The sequence below is a fragment of the Canis lupus genome, chromosome 8 (assembly GCF_003254725.2).
Source record: "Canis lupus dingo isolate Sandy chromosome 8, ASM325472v2, whole genome shotgun sequence".
Classification (NCBI taxonomy): Eukaryota; Metazoa; Chordata; class Mammalia; order Carnivora; family Canidae; genus Canis; species Canis lupus.
In genome coordinates this window covers 62,603,272-62,622,723 of record NC_064250.1, presented here as the reverse complement: position 1 = coordinate 62,622,723, position 19,452 = coordinate 62,603,272, and the positions used below count along the sequence as shown (strand labels likewise).

Sequence of the window (19,452 nt, the reverse complement as noted above, 5' to 3'; positions counted from 1 at the left end):
CTCCTGGGTTCCTCAACTTGATTTTGTTCCTTTCTCTTCATAGAAGTGTGGGCGTCAAGCACTATGCCTGACTTGCAGCTGGGAGGGGCTTAACAAATGTTTTTAAAACTGAATTTACAGGGTACCTGGGTAGCTCAGTCTGTTAAGCATCTGCCTTTGACTCAGGTCATGATCTTGGGGTCCCGGGATCCGCCATGGTCAGCTCCTGCTTAGTAGAGAGTCTGCTTCTCCCTCCCCATCTCCCCTCCACTTGTATTCACGCTCTCTCTCACTCTCAAATAAATCTTTTTTTTTTTAACTGTATTACGTTAATTCTTTGGCAAACAATTTCTAAAGTTAAGAATTGACACATCATCTGATAGCATGGTTCCAAGTTTCCAAAGTCTAAAAAATTACCAAATTCAGACTTGATTTAAACAGTGATACATAGGATTACAATTGCAGAGAACATTCAACGTTGGATGGCAAAACAAAACCATAAAAAATGGCCCCATAGAGCTTTCCCATGGTAGTAGGCTATTTGGTATAAATTCCCATTCCACTTTGATTTGATTATGGTCCCTTTTTCTCTTTGAAACCCTAAGAGAAGTGGCCTAATTGTGGCCTTTTCCTGAAGACCCAACTTATTTTTGTTTTTCTGATTCTGCCTTAGTCAAATTTTGACTACTCTTATACCTTCTATTGCCAAGGAGTACAACAAACTAAGGCAATCCAAGCTGCAGGTTATTTGGGGGAAGGCATTAATGATCAAGGAAGGAAAATGATATATGGAAGAACCTCAGCATTATACAGATATCCTGGCTTTTCAAACTCAGTATTGAGATACAGAGTTGGAAGTTTCTGCCTTAACACCAAATATTACACTTATCTCCTGAAAAGTCTAGGATAGAAGGGACTTTGACCAGACACAGGTGTTTGTCTCCTTCTGTTTTTGGAAGTAACTAGAAGTTACTCCAAGAATTAAGATAGATTAATAATGACCTTATTTAGCTATTACTGTGTGGAATACCCCACTTAATCTTTACAGTAACTCATATGATAGCTCCCATCGTTCTTCCCATCATAGAGATGTGGAAACAAATACTTATGTTGTTTCTTCCCCAAGGCTACTTCTACTGATCACATCTACTTTATATGTATATGAATGTGTGTGTGTATTTCACATGCATAACTTGTTCTGTTGTAGCATAAATAGCACCACACTATACTTATTATTGTCTTGCCTTTTTCACACCTAGCTTTGCAAAAATTATATCGATGTGTGTGGTTATTTTAATGTTTTGTTTCTAAAAATATAAGATATACTAATGTTTAGATATTGAGATAATACAAATGCAAAAGGTGTTTAAGAACCTTTTTGTCTCTTTCCAGTGAAAAATACTGCTAACAAATAGTATCACCCTATAAATACCTCCTAAAGACTGAGTCTGAGTTTGGAGTGTATGTAACTGACCAAAAAGTTTTGCCTCCAACTATTTTTTCATATATTTAGGTAAAAAAAAAAACCAGTTTCTATTACAAATTAACATGGGCTAGCCTCACTAAATATATCTCTACGAAGGGAATGACTTTGATTTATTAAAAGACTTTGAGCTCTGTTTTGGTTCTCTTCACTATAACATTTTTATATACCTTGTACTTTATATACCTTGTACCATTAACATGGCTATAAAACTTCTTGTATATGCTTTACATGTCATGGCACTTGAAGGTGAAATATCCACACATCTGAAAGTTGTGCCAAAAACCCAAAAACAGTTTGCACCCTTACACATCTTTGTTTCTAACCATATTCCTCTTCAACCATAATGGCATTAGACCTTTTCCAAAATGGGTTGGTTTTAATACTGTTTCCACTGTCTGTGTTTCTTCCTAATGGAAACTTATATTGAAGAACAATGCTGAATTTTGAGACTGATTCACTCAGATATTTTTAGAAGATACACGGGCATCACATTGGTTCTCTAAACCTATTGATATTTAAGCTGGTATCTAATTGTAAGAGGTTCAGAAGAATTTCTAAACTAGCCTATGATTAAATAACTTGTTACTCTAATGCATCATCTTAACTTTCAGATTGATAGTTTTTTTGTATATAAATGTAAGCAGTAAAAATATTAAGTATCTAAAGTCTTCATTGGTAGGAGCCCCTCCTTCTAAAACAAGTTTTGATGTCAAATTTTTAGAGATACTAAGTTAAATAGAAATGGATGGATATAGTGTTATAAATCTGATAATAGGTCTGTAAACCTGAGAGAATGGTAGCTGCATGAATCTTCAGCAAATAAAGGTGAAAATGGGATGTTATAGAGGAGAATGAAGAAAATAACCTGTTGATTCAAATAGACCTTTTTATAGAATTAGCTCTGTCACTCCTATACTTTATCCATTTAGTACTTACTGTATGCCAGAACCTGAGATTGAAGTAATGAGTAAGATCGTCTAGTGCTAAGTACCAATAGGCAGTTACAGTATTAAGTGTAGAGCAATGCTCTAGGTAGTAGGGGAGCACACAGGAAGATGAGCCTCAGACCTCAATTTAGGGAAGGGAAACCATATCAGGAGCTTCCCAGAGAAGCTGAAACCTGGAGAATGAATGGGAGTTAAAGATTGGAGATAAAGGTTAGGCAGAAGGAAAACAGGTAGAAAGGCCCAGAGATAAATAAGAGCCAGGCACTTTGGGTTGGGATGGGGGGCAGAGATAATAGAAGTGTGATGAGAAACGAAGATCCAGAGACCAGTAGGGCTGTGCATTAGAGAGCTTGGTATATATACCATGTGGAGCCATTGGGCTTTATCCTGAGCACAGCAAGTAATATGGCCTGATTACATGTGCATTTTCTGAAAGATCTCTGGCTGAGACGGTAATCAACATGTAGACACCATGAGAAATGTTCCAGAAATAGTGGGATTTTTTTAAAATACATACATCCTTTAAGCAGATACAGTCTATAAATTACTCATCAAAAACTACTAATTCGTTTTTAAGGTTTCTTGCTATATTTATTAATTTATTTAGTAGAATTTTTGGGCACCTGCTTTTTGCCAGGCACTGTTGCTAGGCTCCTAACTCACATTGTCTGTGCTAAGTATTCTCTCCATTTTATAGGTAAACAGATGCTTGAATGTATTGTTACCTGGGGTTTCAGCTAGAAAATGTGAAGTCCAAAACTTGAATCCTGGTCTTTTGAACTGCAGGGCTTACTTATTCCCATCATGGGGGAAGAGAGAGAATGGTCTCCATGAGAAGAGATCATCTGTGATGTACATTGTTTGGAAGGGAGACACAATTATATTTAAGAGATAACTAACCAGTAAATACCAAAAAGTTTTCTGAAAATCAACATGGCTCTATCCCAAAACCTTTGGAGTTTTCCTATTGTAACAGAATTAAGGATACTAACTTACTATTGTGTCACAGTGGGAAAATGGTTTAAGGATGGTAAACAAACTATAGGTATAGATGGGTGGGTTTTGTTTTTTAGTTAAAGGTATGTGAACCTCTGAGTTTTTCACAGTTCTGAGACTACTAGAATGTTTAAGATTTTATTTATTTTAGAGAGAGAGAGAGAATGTGCAAGCAGAGGGAAGGGAAGGGACAAGTAGACTGCACTGAGCGCGGAGCCAGACATGGGGCTTGATCCTAGCATAGCACCCTGAGATCATGACCTGAGCCAAAATCAAGTCGGACACTTAACCAACTGAGCCACCCAGGTGCCTCTAGAATTGTTTTTATTTAACATTTGAATAAGTGACGTGTGAGTGGAAAGTAAACAGTACTTTCAGGTCATCAGCATTTTGGTTCCATTTATTTATGTATGTATGTATATATGTATGTATGTATTTATGTATTTATAATATTTTATTTATTTATTCATGAGAGACACAGGGAGAGAGAAAGGCAGAGACACAGGCAGAGGGAGAAGCAGGCTCCATGCAGGGAGTCCGATGTGGGACTTGATCCCGGGACCCCAGGATCAGGCCCTGGACCAAAGGTGGCACTAAACGGCTGAGCCACCCAGGGGATCCCCTCTGTTCCCTTTATTATCTTTGAGTTGCTCTCCTCTCCTCCTACCCTCTCCAAGTCCCCACAGATCCTGTGCTTGCTTCTGAATTAGAATATACCAGTATAATGGTACTCAAGGAAACTTAATTACAGTAAGAGATTTTTGAGGAGTAGGGAACATTTTTTCAGATGAGGAAACAGATGAAATTTCATACATCGCACAGTAACGGGAATTGGGGTCGAGTCTCTGGTCAGTCTGACTGTTAGTATGCCACATCTCTAGTCAGATGACCTCAGAATGTGTGTTCAGTTTCAAGGAGTTTGGGTGTCCTCTTCCAGAACTCAATCCCCCTGCTTCTAGTATAGCAGAAGCTTAAGTAGGGTGTCTGTGTTTAGAGAACTGACATCCCTTTCATCGTGCTGTTTTCACTTATCCCAAAAAACACTTAAGCCTAAATATTGAACATACCATATCAAATATTAATTTATGAAGTAAACATTAAAACAATATAAATATATATTCAAATAGGTATCAAGAGTTCTTAGTCTTGTCTTTTTCCTTTTATGTCTTCGAGAAATCTTTCTGTTAGCCTCTTCCTTTAGCCTCTTCCTTTATGTACCAAGTTACTACAGTAACCTGTTTCCTATCTTCCTCTCTGTCCTTTCTTTTCACACAGCTTGGCAAAAGAATCAGAGTAAAGAATTCAAGCGCTCCGGATACATTTTCATACACAAGCAACATGAATCTGTGATTGCCTCTTTCCCATCGGAAAAGGAGTAGTGGGGCAGCCCCAGTGGCGCAGCAGTTTAGCGTCGCCTGTGGCCTGGTGTGTGATCCTGGGGACCCGGGATTGAGTCCCACGTCAGGCTTCCTGTATGGAGCCTGCTTCTCCCTCTGCCAGTGTCTCTGCCTCTCTCTCTCTCTGTCTCTATGAATAAATAAAATATTAAAAAAAGAAAGAAAGAAAAGGGAGTAATGTTCTCAAAACAGAGAACCTTCTCATTTCCTTCCCAATATTTGCTTGGATTCTGTGGTCAGTGATTGATTTTATATTGGCACTGACAATCCAGAGGTAGTCTAAGTATATAACTTTTAAAATATATTGAAAGAAAACATAAGATATTTGGAATAGATCTATAATATTACTAATGCCCTCTGGCATTTAACGATTGCAAGGAACTTGTAACACTATTAAAAGAGATAGAAACTTGGAAGATATCCTTCTGTGTAAATAAATATATTACACTTTAAGACTCTGCCTCTATTTTATATTTAGAGGATATTTTTGGTATCTACCAACAGGAACAATGAATTCTGAACACTAGCCAAAAAAGTATGAGAAATAAAACCCAGAAAAATTCAACTTACTTTTCCTCTTTTTTTTGCACTGAAAATAATTTTTTTTAAAGATTTTATTTACTATTTGAGAGACCATGAGAGAGAGAGAGACCACAAGTGGGAAAGGGCAGAGGGAGAGGAAGAAGCAGGCTCCCCGCTGAGCACAGAGCCCAACGTGGGGCTCAGTCCTGAGACTCCAGGATCATGACCTGAGCTGCAGGCAGATGCTTAACCAACTAAGCCACCCTGGTGCCCCTGAAAATAAGATTTTAATCTAGATTTCTTTTTGTTTTTCTCCCTCCCCCCCTTCAATGAGATGTAATTGGCATATAGCATTGTGTTAAGTTTAACGTGCACAGTGTAATGATTTGATACGTGTGTGTGTATATATACACACACACACACATTTCACTATACATATATATAGTGAAATGTTCACCACTGGTAAGGTTGGTTGATGCTTCCTTTCCATCACACAGTTAACATTTTGCAGTGGTGGTGGTGAGAATGCTGGAGCTGTACTCTCAAAGCAACTTTCAAGTATACAGTACAATATTAACTATAGTCGCCATGCTGCACATTAGCACTCTGGGCCTTATTCATCATATAACTGAAAGTCTGTACCCTTTGACAAGGCTCTCCCCATTTCTTCATCCCTCAGCCCCTGGAAACCACCGTTCTGTTCTCTCTCTGTGAGTTTGACGTTTTTAGATTCCACAGGTAAATGAGGTCATACAGTATTTGTCTTTCTTATTTCACTTAGCATGATATTCTAGGGTTCATCCATGTTGTTCCAAGTAGCAGGATTTCCTTCTTTTTTATAGCTGAATAATATTCCATTGTATATATACCATACTTCAGCCATTCATTTGTTTCTACATCTTGACTATCTTTAATAATGCTGCAGTGAACAATGGAGTGCAGACATCTCTTTGAAGTAGTGATTTCATCATCCTCAGAATACATACCTAGAAGTAAGACTGCTGAATCATATGGTAATTCTGTTTTTAATTTTGTGAGGAACCTCCATACTCTGTCTGTCATGGCTGTACCAGTTTGTTTTCCCACCAACAGGGCACCCAGGTTTCTACATCCTTGCTGGCTTTTGTTATCTCTTGTTTTTTGCTAACAGCCATTCTGACAAGTGTGAGGTGGTATACCGTGGTTTTGATTTGCATTTTCCTGATGATGAGTTACGCTGGGCACCTTTTCATGCACTTTTGGCCATCTGTAGGTCTTCTTTGGAAAATATTCAAGTCTTGTGCCTGCTTTTTAATCAGATTGCTTGCTTTTGAGTTGTAGGAGTTCCTTATATGCTTTGGATATTAACACCCTATCTGATACATGGTTTGCAAATATTTTCTCTCATTCTGTATTTTAATCTTATCAAATGTTTCTTTGGCTAGGCAGAAGCTTTTTAGTTTGATGCAGTCCCACTTGTTTATTTTTTTTGTTGTTGCTTGTGCATTAGGTATCCTATCCAAAAAATCATTACCAAGACCCATATTAAGGAGCTTTAGTCCTAATCTTTCTTCTAGGAGTTTAATGTTTCAGGTCTTACATTTAAGTCCTTAATCCATTTTGAGTTAGTTTTTGTGAGGGGTGTAAGACAGAGTCCAGTTTGACTTTGCATATGGAAATCTCGTTTTCCCAGTGCCATTTATTGAACGAACAGTTTTTTCCCCATTGAGTATTCTTGACTCCCTTATCAGTTAGTGCCTCTCTCTCTCTCTTTTTCTTTTTTCTTTTTTGGCCAAATTATAATGCACCTTTGCCTAAAATATTGATAGAAGTTTTTCTTACTCCTATTCAGAGAAGTGGTAAAATTAGATATGATCTGAGAAAAGACCTGAAGTAGATCAAAGAAAGGAACACTCAAGACAGATTAAAATGATTAGGATTGTCCGGTATGTCAGAAGCAGTATTACTGGAATGGTCATAAACTTACTGTGACAAGGAGACCCTAAGGTGACGCCTAATGATCCCCATCTTCTGGTATTTATACCCTTCATGCAGTCCCTTCTGCTTTAGTGTAAGCACAGCTTCTGTCTTATTTCTAACCAGTGCAGTATGGCAGAGGTGGGATGTCATTCCCGTAATTACATTACATTAGAGAAGACTCCATCTTAAAAGTACACTTGCTCTAGAGACTTCCCTTGCCGGCTTTAAAGAAGTAAGCTATCTGTTGTTGAGCAGACCACAGGACAGGAAGTTCAGGAAGTCTCTAGGAGCTGTGTGTGAACCACCCCCTCCCACAGCCACAGGATGCTGGGCCCTTCTGCGGGCACAAGGAAAGGATTTCTGTCAACCTGAATGAGCTTGGAAACAAATTCTTCCCCAGTTCTTCAGATGAGAAGGCAAGTCCAGTTGACACCTGATTGCAGCCTGATGAGACCCTGACTGAGGGCCCGTGTGACCTGTGCCCAGATTCCTGACCCACAGAAAACAGGAGATGAGTTGTTTTAACCTGTTGTGGTAATTTGTTACATACCAGTGGAAAATTAATACATTATTTAATCATCTGAGGTTATTTTCATAGGTCAAAATGGTTTAATATCAACAATTTGATGTGATTTAAATTAATGAGGAGAAAACAATAATTTAGATCCAGTTCATCACAGAGCCTTCAAGGTGATTACCAGCCACACCTCTACAAAAGACTCAGTTCAGGAAAGATGGTGCAATTAGCCACAGTCCCCACTGCTGCAGCTGACTGGAGACTATAATTGATATTTTCATCAAAACTTTATCATTTGGGTGCCTGGGTGGCTCAGTTGGTTAAGCAGCTGCCTTCAGCTTGGGTCATAATCTGAGTCCTGGGATCAAGCCCCACATTAGGCTTCCTGCTTTTCCCTGTCCCTCTGCCCCTCTCCCAGCTCATTCTCTCTCAAATAAATAAATAAAATCTTTAAATTAAAAAAAAAAAAAAAAAAAAAACGAAATGAAACAGGGATGCCTAGGTGGCTCAGTGGTTGAACATCTGCCTTTGGCTCAGGTCGTGATCCCAGAGTCCTGGGATTGAGTCCCGCAGGGAGCCTGCTTCTCCCTCTGCCTATGTCTCTGCCTCTCTCTATGCGTCTCTCATGAATGAATAAAATCTTTAAAAAAATAAAAACAACCTCTATCGCTGAGTTCAGTTAGGGAAGCAGAACAACTATGACTTATGGTATAGGGGAATTCTTTTAGGAATTGAGCCTCACACACGGCAGGGGGTGGGGGTAGCTAGGGAAGGGAAGATGTGAATGGGAGAGTAGTAGAATGCAGAGGAGCTACCAGCCAGTCACCCTGAGAAGCCAGGCACACTGAGCCACTGACAGGAGGCTGTTCAGGGGAGGGGAGAGAGTGGCTCTTTGGTTTGTGGCTCTTCAGCCAAGCATCTGGTGGTGGCCTGGGGTCAGTGTTGTCACCAGGGCTGCAAGTGGGAGGGAGAACTAGACTTGGAACAAGGGAAAGCAAGGATAAGCTAGCATCCACAGATGCCTCTGTGACTGCCTGTCACCACATCTAGTTATGGTGACTGGCTGCTTCTGCCCTCCCAGTTTCACACATTTCTCTTTTGACCAACTTTGCTTGGAACCCTGTAGGAATGGAGATTGTAGGAAGCGGTTCTAGGCTTAAGCAAGTTGGAACAGTACAAATTACCACAATCTCCCTCTTCTATCCCCCAACCTAGATTTTCATTATCCTTTGCCAAATATTTCAACAGATCTGGGTGGCCTGCCAGGTAGGGTAACCCAGATTTTCATCCCAGAGGTGTCTAAGCTCTTAGTTGCTTTATCCATGGTTGCTATAGTGGCTCAGTCTCTGTTATCACTGGGCAGAGAAGCAACACAAGATGCCCTGGTGAATCCCTTGGATTCCAGACAAATACCTTCCTGCTCTTGTTGTATTGCCACAGACCTAGTAGCACCCTTGTCCAGCACCCTCAAGAGTCACTCCCACAAAAGGTCTTAGAGACCCTGCCAGTACATATCACTAGGTCTTGCAATTCTTGGGTGTGTGTAGTCTTTCCTCCCAGAACAGAGACTGTACTTTCTTGTTCAGACTGTGATCATGAGTGATCAGATCCTGATTATTGGTTTGGAGCTAGTGAGCAGAGGCAGAGGCAGACCTTGAAGAGGGCAAGCACTGTCTTTGCAGGTACCTGTTGGGTCTCCTGACAGGAGGAGGCTACTGTCCTCTACAAAGAATGAGGAGAGCTGTGTTTCCCAATCTAGAAAGTTCACCAAATCTTGGGGTTTCACATTCCTCGCTCTTCTATCCAAATAGCCCCATTCCAGATTTCTGTCACCAACTATTTGTATGCAGACCCAGATTTGATCATAGATTTGTCAAGGCTTTACATTCAAGTCTTTGTAGGTCTGATATCTTTAAAATTAAATCTGGAGCCTGAGTTTTGACAGTCTGTTCTGCACCTGCAGGGAATAAGGATTGTTTTAAACACCAACCTAGAAGTCTTCTGACTTTGACAGAATGCCTATATTGAGGGGTGGCTAACCGGAGCCTGTTTCCTTTTTTCTCGACTTGATAAGCAATTAGCTAAAGCCAACCAATTTCAGGTCCCTATAATTCCTAATGTTCCCATTCCATTCAAGTGCCTCCTCTACTACTAAACTAATACTTCACTTAGGGGAATCCATAGTATTGTGATGCTGCTGCATGCAGGAGTCACTTACCCCCCCCCCACCCCCTTACCATTAGCAATCGGAGTCCTTTTTGCTGTTTCTTCAGTGAGTGAGCTAGTTCCACAATCTCACTGGAGAATCTTGTTTTCTAGGGCCTCTTCTGTTCCTCTCATGTATGGGTATCTCTTCCCATTGCCCCACAAGCTCTGCTGAGGCTGCCTAAAACAAAGGCTTGCTTGCATGAGCTTATCTGCTAAGTAAGCCCTTGTACAGGAGTGTAGGCTTAGAGAGAATGAGATAGAGGAGGAGAGAAAGGTCTTGGGCTGGTTGCCGCTGGAGACACCAGGGTTTTAACCCTGCCAGGATGCTCTGAGGAGCTCTGTAAAATCTTTAGAATGGTCCTCCTGAGGAGTAGCAGAGAGGAATATTTATCCAATTAGCACTCACAAGTTGCAGAGTCCAAGGACTGGCAGTTAAAAACACTGCAGCACAGATTGACTTGTCTTCTAATTCTTACATGTCTGACTCTCATTTTCTGCCTTGGCTCTGGAATTCTGGTTGCCTGTTTAAAATAGAGAAGATGCAGGGATGATGGTGGAAAACCTTTCTGCCGTGTGCTCTGTATGGATTGGAAGACTGAGGGAGGTAGACAGCAGGAAGCTTCTCAGTGTTTGATGTGTGAAGTACTAAGGATTTGGACAGAGGTTGCATTCCTGGGGATGGAAAATAAAGAGGCTAATCAAAGAGCATCTTGAAGGAAGAATCAGTAGGACGCATCGACTAGTTCTATCTATATGTCAAAGGAGGTGGAGTTGGCAAGCTGATTGAAGATTTCTAGCCTAGAACGGTAGTGTCGATGGACACACGGGCTCCCTGATGTTATTTAACATAATCCTTAGAACTCTGATGGGATTATTTCATCCTCTCTATGAGGAAATGAGACTCACAGAGGGTGTGCTCTGATCCTGCACAGGACTCTAAGGGAGAGTCAAGAGTTAGTAAGATAACTGCCCGAATTCAAAGCCTATAAGCTCTTTACACTGTCCTCAGTTCCCTCTCATTTCATGATTCCATTTCCTTGGGAACTGGAATCAGTTCCATACAGGTTAGTTGGAAAGAATTAAAGAAACTTTTTTCTCAAGCCTGCTTGCACTTGAAGTCTTCTATTTCTAACAGGCCACTGAAGAGCCACCATGCCTGCTGTAAGACCAGCCTTCCTCTAAACTTATTATACAGTGTGTGTTGCTTAGCAAGCTGTGATCACCCTCCACTGTTCCCTTCACTTCTTTCCCCTTGCCTATGTTCTTCCTCTTCCTACCTCAGCCCCAATATGAAACTCTGAATCTAGAAGCTGATTACATGTTTCCTGATAGACCTGAGTTAGTGAAAAAGTTTCCCACTAGTGCTGGTGGAGAGAGTATGAGAGTGGCAAAAAAGACAAATCCTGACTGTTTTCAGGAAATCTGTATATATTGAAGCTTATTTTATAGTCATCAGAGGAACATAAAGGGGGGAAAATGTTAATAGTAAAAACAGAAAATGGTCCTATTCAACATGCAGCATTTGTATTACTAAATGAACAATCATTTGTATTACTAAATGTCAAATTAATACGTTGTACTTCATATCTCTGCCTTGATCATTCATAGTGTTTAGCTCACATTTTTAAAAAGAGGCATTTTTGCCAACATTAAGTATCAGAAAGAAAATATTCTGGTAAAAAAAAATAGAAGAAGGGATTAATCAAGTAAGCAGTGGATCTGTAAAATGTAGTTTTCACAGAAGCAAAAAAAAAGTCATGAAACGTTAACTTCATATTTCATCTGCCAATCTCACAACTGCATCATTGAAAATCTACTACCTGAGCAGAATGCATGAGCACCTTTGAGCCATTCAATGTCTTGCCTACAGATGAATTTTTCTGTTACAAGGAAACTGATAAAGGCTTTTGAGTTCATCTAAAAATGTATGTGGTGTATTAGTCAATCACTGCTATGTAACAAACAACTGGGGAATCTCAGTGGTATATGACATGAACATGTATTTCCTACAAATCTCCAGGTCAGCTAAAATTACAAATTTAAGTTTGTAGCATCTGGGGTTATCCTGATTGCCACTGTGGTTTAGCAGAGCTGGCTGGCTCTGTTTCTGCTACTGCTTATTTTTCTCCTATGATCAACAAGCTAGCCACACACAGTATCTTCTTACCATGGTGGTGGAGAAGGCAAGAGGGCAAGCCCAGTTCCCAAAAGTACTTTTGAAGCTTTTTTTCACATCATATCCACTAACGTTTCATTGGTCAAAGCAGATCTCATGGCCAGTCCCAAAGTCTTGGGCTGGGGATGTGTACTCTGCACATGGGTAGGGGTTGAATCGGAGGACTGGTGTTGGTGAATATGTACAGTGTTGTGCCGTATTTGGATAATAGTCTTAAGCACTATATTTCTAGTTTATTTTTATTTTTATTTATTTATTTTTGTGTGTGTGAGTAAAGGGACAGAAGTTTATTAAGTAAAGATACAGAGAAAGCTCTCAGGAGTGAGAGGGGTCCTGACAGGGTTGCCCTATTTCTAGTTTAAAAAAAAAAAGAAAAAGAAAAAGTAGGGTACCTCGGCGGCCCTGTCAGGGTTAAACATCCAACTCGTGGTCTCAGCTCAGGTCTTGATTTCAGGGTTGTGAGTTCGGGGCCTGCATTGGGCTGCACACTGGGCATGGAGCCTATTTAAAAAATAAAAAAAAGTAGTCATTCTGATTGTGTATTTAGTTGTCTTTAAAGAAATACAGATACTGTTTTATCTATGGAGTCAGTAAACTCTATAAGAAACCAGAAGAGGGAAAAAGAGGTCCTTCTGAGAGTTTATTAGTACCAAATGGGAGGAAATAAACTTAACCTTCATATATCCTGAAACTGGCATAGAGAAAGAGAAGGAAGTCTAGCCAGAGCAGTGCTTCTCAAAGTATGTCTGTAGTGAGGGAAGTACAGTTACTGAGAGTAAGCATATAGAAACTTTTTGGCAATTTGACATCGCCACAGTATTCAAGCAGCATTTTTACTGGTTTCCACTAAAGTATTGGTCCATGACAGATTAGAAACTTAAAAAAAAGCAAGCAATAACAAATATTTCTTGACCCAAGATAGTTTGAAACATGGCATTCTGCTCACTAGAAGTGAACTAAATAAATAGTTGCACTGCACATAAGTGGACCTTTTGATTTATACATTGGTCTTGTGGGGTTTGGGTTAGTATGACTTTGTCAGCCACCTTCGATAGTGTGCTGGTAATGTTTCTGGACCAACGAGACTGGTCCAAAATTTATCAAGGAAATGACATTGCATGAAGCCTTTTTGCATCTTTCTTACTGGCCTTTCTCTGCCAGCACCCCTTTGGCCTTGTTGCTGTATTTACATTTTCATTCCAGTATTGATAACCGTGACAAAGTGCAAATTACCACTAATTGAAATCCTTTACTGTAATATGAAAATATTATATTTGACGATATTAGATAAATTTCTTTTTAAAATATACCTTTCAGGGACACCTGGGTGACTCCGTGGTTGAGCTTCTGCCTTTGGCTCAGGTCGTGATCCCAGGGTCCTGGGATCGAGTCCCACATCAGGCTCCCTACAGGGAGCCTGCTTCTCCCTTTGCTTATGTCTCTGCCTCTCTCTCTGTATCTCTCTTGAATAAATAAATAAAATCTTTAAAAAAATGAAAGTAAAACATACCTTTCAGCATTCCAATTTTTTGCCTAATTGCCTTCCTTTCACATTTGTGAGTTAATGTCACCATGTTTGGTATTTATAAGATGCTTTTCTGCTTATAAGAAGAGTGGTTATAAATGAAAAAGTTCTAAGGAGCATTAATCCAGGTAAGACCTAAGCTTAGAGACATAAAAAAGAGGGAAATTTTTTGGCAGGAGGGGAAGGCTATGTTTAGTTAAGTACAACTTGTCTTCTTCCTAGCTGTACGACTTTGAGCAAGTATATTAATCTTTGTGAATCTTAGTTTTCTCATCTGTAAAATGGGAATAATAAAACTACCTTCTTTGAATAGGAGTGCAGAAATTAAATATTCTAAGTTAAGTATAGACTTGGCACATAGTAAGTTTCAAAAGTATTAGCTATTATGTTTGTTTTTAAAGATTTTATTTATTTATTCATGAAAGACAGAGAGGCAGAGACATAGGCAGAGGGAGAAGCAGGCTCCATGCAGGAAGCCTGATGTGGGACTTGATCCCGGGACTCCAGGATCACGCCCTGAGCCAGAGGCAGACGCTCAACTGCTGAGCCACCCAGGGACCCCCTATTATGTTTGTTTTTAATTGATTAGCTACTAGATGTCCGGCATTGTAGAATGACAAGGTGGGGGGCCTCCACCCCAAAAGAGCTCTTAGTCTGGTAGAGGATTCAGATAAATATTACAGAAATATAAAATACTATGAGAATTTAATGCTATTGTATATATAGAGAAATAGGGCTGCTTTTTTTTAGGTAGGAGGAACACCTGACCTCAGCTTTTGGGGAACAAGATCAAGATAGGGTTTTGAAAGAGGCAACATCTAAGCTAAGTCTAAAAAAAGTGGATGAGTTAATAAAGAGAATTAAGAGCATTTCAGAAAAATGGAACAACATATGCAAAGGCCTGGAGGTGAGACAGTTTGTTGGAACTCTAGGAAATGCTAAGTGATGAATGATTGCTATGAACAGGAATGGGGCTGGAAAAGTTGGCAATGACCAGACTATCAAGAATATGTAGTTTGGATTTTATCTTGAAGTTATTTGCAAGCTATTGAATAATTTGTTACATATATAATCTAATTTACATTTTAAAAGATCATCTGGCAACAGTATGGAGAACAGATTGGAAGGGAGAAAGATGGGAACTTTTTGAGGCTATTTCAGTGATGCAGGGTTTAGAAAGTATCAGATTCTGAAATGGGGAGGTGGTAGAGTTTCAGTGGAGGGGATGTATTTTTTTTTTTTTTTGAGGGGATGTATTTAAGAATAGAATGAAAAGCATATGATGGTGATTGGATGTGGGCTTCAAGAGAAGGAATCACTAATAGTACTAAGATTGCTGGCTTTGGGAGGAAGCAGGGGTAAGAAGTCAGAGGGGGATACTAGGTTTCTCAGAGGAAACGAATTGATTTGCCTTTAAGAGGTCTGCAGAACATCCCCATGGAACACTCCAATGGGAAGTTGGACTGAGTCTGGGAGTCAGGAGAGAGCTCTGGGTTGGAACTGTATGTAAACTTTTTTGTAGAGCTTGAACTCACAACCCAAGATCAAGAGTTGCATGCTCCTCCGACATGGCGAGGCACCCCAGAACTGTAATACAGACTTACAAGTCATGAGAATGCTTTGGGAATTAAGGCCATGTGGGCGAGATAATATCACCCAGGAAAGTGTGCAGTAAAAAGAGTGTATTCATAGTGCTTGGCAAGTAGGTACTGCAGAATGTTTGAACAAATGAAGAATGTCAAGGGTACCATCTCATTTAAATCTCATAACAACCCTGATTTAGGAGTATAAACTTAGCTTTACAAATGAGAACACTTCAGGCTCAAAGAGGCTAAGGATTTAAGCAAATGACTTTGCTTCTGAGAGGCCAAGGTGGGATTTCGATCTGTTGATTGCAAAGCCCACTTTTTCTTATCACATCTCACTTCTTTGAAAACCTCAGAAGTTTAAATATATGATGTTGTTATTAATTCTCTTTTCTTCCCTCTGCCAATATCTTGGTTTCGTAGGATCGTGATACATCTTTTTGAATAACCACTTTTTCTCTAACTTCACGTGTTTCGTGCCCAAACATATCCATTATATTGCTTCATTCTCCTCCCCTGCCTCCTTTAAAGCAGCAGACTGACAAGTCTTCCTCTGGCTACTGGCATTCAAGGCTCACCATAAGATCATGCGGGCAGCTTACAGCTTTTCCATATTCCTCACTCTTCATCAGTACATACTCACCTCTTTGGGTGTTGTTTACATGCAGATTCCATTGTGGTGGTCTCCATGTCCTTATCAGGATCTCAGGTTAATATTGAGATTAAGTCAATTAATCTTTAATCTTTAGATTAAGTTACTCTCTCATTGATACTCTGTCACCACTTTTCTAAAAAATGATTTTATCTTTGTGATAGAAGCAACTTGGATGCTATCTAATGTTAGCTCCATATCCAGCATAGGGGTTCTTGGTACTCTATCTCATATGTGATGAGCCAGCCTTTGCTCCTATATTTTTCTATTCTTTTTTTGTCAGAGGGGACAAGAGGAGAGCAATCTAATTGTTAGAGATTTCTTAATATTGAGGCAATATCTCCCTTCTTCCAACATCCATTTAACATCCAGGACCTGCCCTTGGAACAGCAGGGAAGTCTGTCATTTCTCCTCTGCCTCATGAAGGTCTGTCAGACATTTAAAGATAGCGGCCTATGGTCTCCCCTCAGGTTTCTCTTCCGTAAGCCTAGTAATCTTGGTTGCTCAGAGTGCTTCTCCTGTTACAGTTCTCAAACTCTCTACTGTTCTTTTGCCCTCCTCTGAGAAATCCTGCATCTGTCAGTGCCCCATCTAAAACATAGGGCCTGGAACAGAACACAGCACCTCACATGACAGCAGTGTGACATTGTACCATTGATTAGGACTCTGCTTTAATCATAAAAGCTTGAGCTTGTTTCAGCTCTACAGCAGCCATATCACAGTTTGTACCCATTCAGCATGGGTTATGGCTGAGGTAGCTCTCCCATCATCTTTTGTGCCGTTGATTTTCTTTCACTAATATATAGAACTTCCTAATTTTCCTGGTTCTATTTCACCTTCATTTTGACCCATCTGTTTAGCCGGTTTTGATCCTGTCATCCAGTGTTTCCCAGTTTTAGATCATCTGAAGATTTTTTTTTAAAGATTTTATTTATTCATGAGAGACACAGGCAGAGGGAGAAGCAGGCTCCATGGAGGGAGCCCAAAGTGGGACTCGATCCTAGAACTCCACGGTCACGCCCTGGGCCGAAGGCAGGCCCTAAACCGCTGAGCCACCCAGGGATCCCCTCATCTGGAGATTTTAAGATTTACTTATTTATTTATTCATAGAGACACACAGAGAGAGAGAAAGACAGAGACACAGGCAGAGGGAGAACCAGGCTCTATGCAGGGAGCCTGACGTGGGACTCGATCCCAGGTCTCCAGGATCACACCCCGGGCTGCAGGCAGAGCTAAACCACTGTGCCACTGGAGCTGCCCATCATCTGGAGATTTTGAAGCATATTTTCCCCATCTTCATTCAAGTTCTTAATTAATATCACAAAAACAGAGACTCCCCACTCCCATCCCCCAGGTTAATCAGTGCTACTTGCAAACGGTTCCGGTAACCACTGTTCTGTCACCCATATACTGCTCTTTATCTTATCTGCAAAGATCTCGTTTGCACACTCAACAAATTTTTATGTAGCACCTCCCATGTGCAAGAAGGTGCTAGACATACAGTGAAGACAGCATCCCTGTCTTCTAGAGACTTCATAAAGTATTTTGTTAAATGCTTTGCAGAAGTCAGGTTACACCATTCTTTATGATAGTCTGGTTATCTGGTACTGTATCAGAAAAGAGAATGAAGCATGACTTCTTGTACCCTGTATTGTCTGCTGATGATCTCATGTCACCTGAAAAAAGGGTAATCAGTCATTACCTTTCACTTTTTGCCTTTCATGGTTTCACAGTAACATTGAACTTTGCAAGTCTCTGGAGTTCATTGATGGTCTTTATTTTGGCTGTATCTTTCAAAGCTGTGAGCTCATTAGAGAGCAGCCTCTTTAGTGGTAAATGCCTCTTTTCTCCCCCAAATTATCAGGGTTTCTTGTAAACAATTATAAAGAATTTCTGTCCAACTTCAATCATTTTCCCTTCCACAGTTTTTATCACTCAGATTTTACATTTTTTATCTTTATATTTTGAAATGATCTCTCCTAAGGAAAATAGTTGACTATCCTCAGGTTATCTTCACTTTTTTGAGTCCTTACAGTGTCATAATCACTTTCTCCAGAAGCCTGGTTCTTTTCCTTAAACTACTTATTTCTTTTAAATCCACCAGAATTCATCTCAGATGAGCATAAAACTATATTGTCTCTATTCTGAGAGTTTAAGCTATCAACAATGCAAATTGTTGTTTTATTAGAACATATATTCTCCTAGTTCAAAGAAGATAGCCTACTTGTCTTCTCTATCCGGATAGAGACGGATTCTCTATCCGTCAGGTGTCATCCGTACCCATTCTCTGGCCAATTCCCACAACTGTGTCAGTTTTCCCTTCTCTTCTTTCCCTTATGATCCAGTCCTCTCTGCTGTAGTGTCTTACTTTAGGTTGTTGGATTTGCACATAGATACTGATTTTCTTAAACAATTATGAGGATTCTCTGCCTCTTTCTATGGATTTGTCTCTACTGGACAGCAGGTTTCCTATAGATGTCATAGTCTATTGTTACCTGTTGTTACCCCATCCTACCAGGTCTTGGTAATTTCTCTTGAAATTTTATTTATCTCCTTGTTCTTTTTTTTACTATTGCTACTTTTAAATATATTATCTAACATACTAATGTTCAATAAGGAATATTTATGATTAATTTTAAGAAGTATTTGCCTTCTCTTTTAGGCTGTGAGGATATCATTGCTGAGAGCATCTCATTAGATACCTTAATTGCCATCCTCAAGTGGAGCTCTCATCCATATGGCTCTAAATGGGTACACCGACAAGCTTTACATTTCCTCTGTGAGGAGTTTTCCCAGGTCATGACTTCGGATGTTTTTTATGAACTCAGCAAAGACCATCTGCTCACTGCTATCCAGTCTGACTACCTACAGGTAATCATTTATATATACTTGTCAAAGTAATTGTCATCCATGTGTTCACCAGGAAACCCATCTATACTCTGTTATTCTACCATCTAGGGAGATCAGCCCAGCCAGGTATGCCCTTTTCAGATTTGTACAGGAAAAGCCTTCTGGCTCTCTGGCCCTTTGTGCACTTGCTGCTCTAACTCCGCACTGTGAACAAGTTCTGGTCTCAACCAACTATACACCAATGGGGTTGAGGCAGTAGGCGAGGTCAGAAGCATATCCCAACAATGATTTTCTTGGCTTCCATCAATTCATTATCACACTTTCTTGTTTTTGATGGAGTATCAGGTACTTGGACTATAGACAGTAGCTTACTCAGCACAAAGTAAGAGTAGTATTCAATTTCTGACTACTCAAATGCTTATAAAAATTTAGTATATGTGTTTTACCAAAATACAGTAATGTTTTGAACTACTTATTTTTAATCAGAAGTAGTTTTTAGCAAATTCTTCTGTCATTGACTTATATGTCAATATAATTTGGTAACTTAAACTAACAATAGATTTAAAATATTGCAAAAAATACTTTGAAGTAACATATGTTCAAGTTTAATTTTTTTGGCATTGTTATACGAATTTTATGCCGAAAACTATAC

General features: G+C 39.7%; 1 protein-coding gene across 16 annotated transcripts in view; it reads left to right on the top strand.

The window, feature by feature from the left end:
- The window catches only part of BTBD7 (BTB domain containing 7), a 109,466-nt gene that overhangs the window by 67,708 nt on the left and 22,306 nt on the right, over nucleotides 1-19,452 (top strand). For 15 of the 16 annotated variants that reach the window (XR_007412514.1, XM_049113439.1, XM_035719667.2 and 12 more), the window contains one exon: nucleotides 18,613-18,821. Coding sequence is in view for 15 of the 16 variants with exons in the window: in XM_049113439.1 (XP_048969396.1) it covers nucleotides 18,613-18,821 (209 nt within the window). In the remaining variant the exon portion in view is untranslated. Of the gene's footprint in view, nucleotides 1-4,683; nucleotides 4,806-18,612; nucleotides 18,822-19,452 lie in introns of those variants that run through there. The other variant, XM_035719670.2, reaches the window with a different exon arrangement.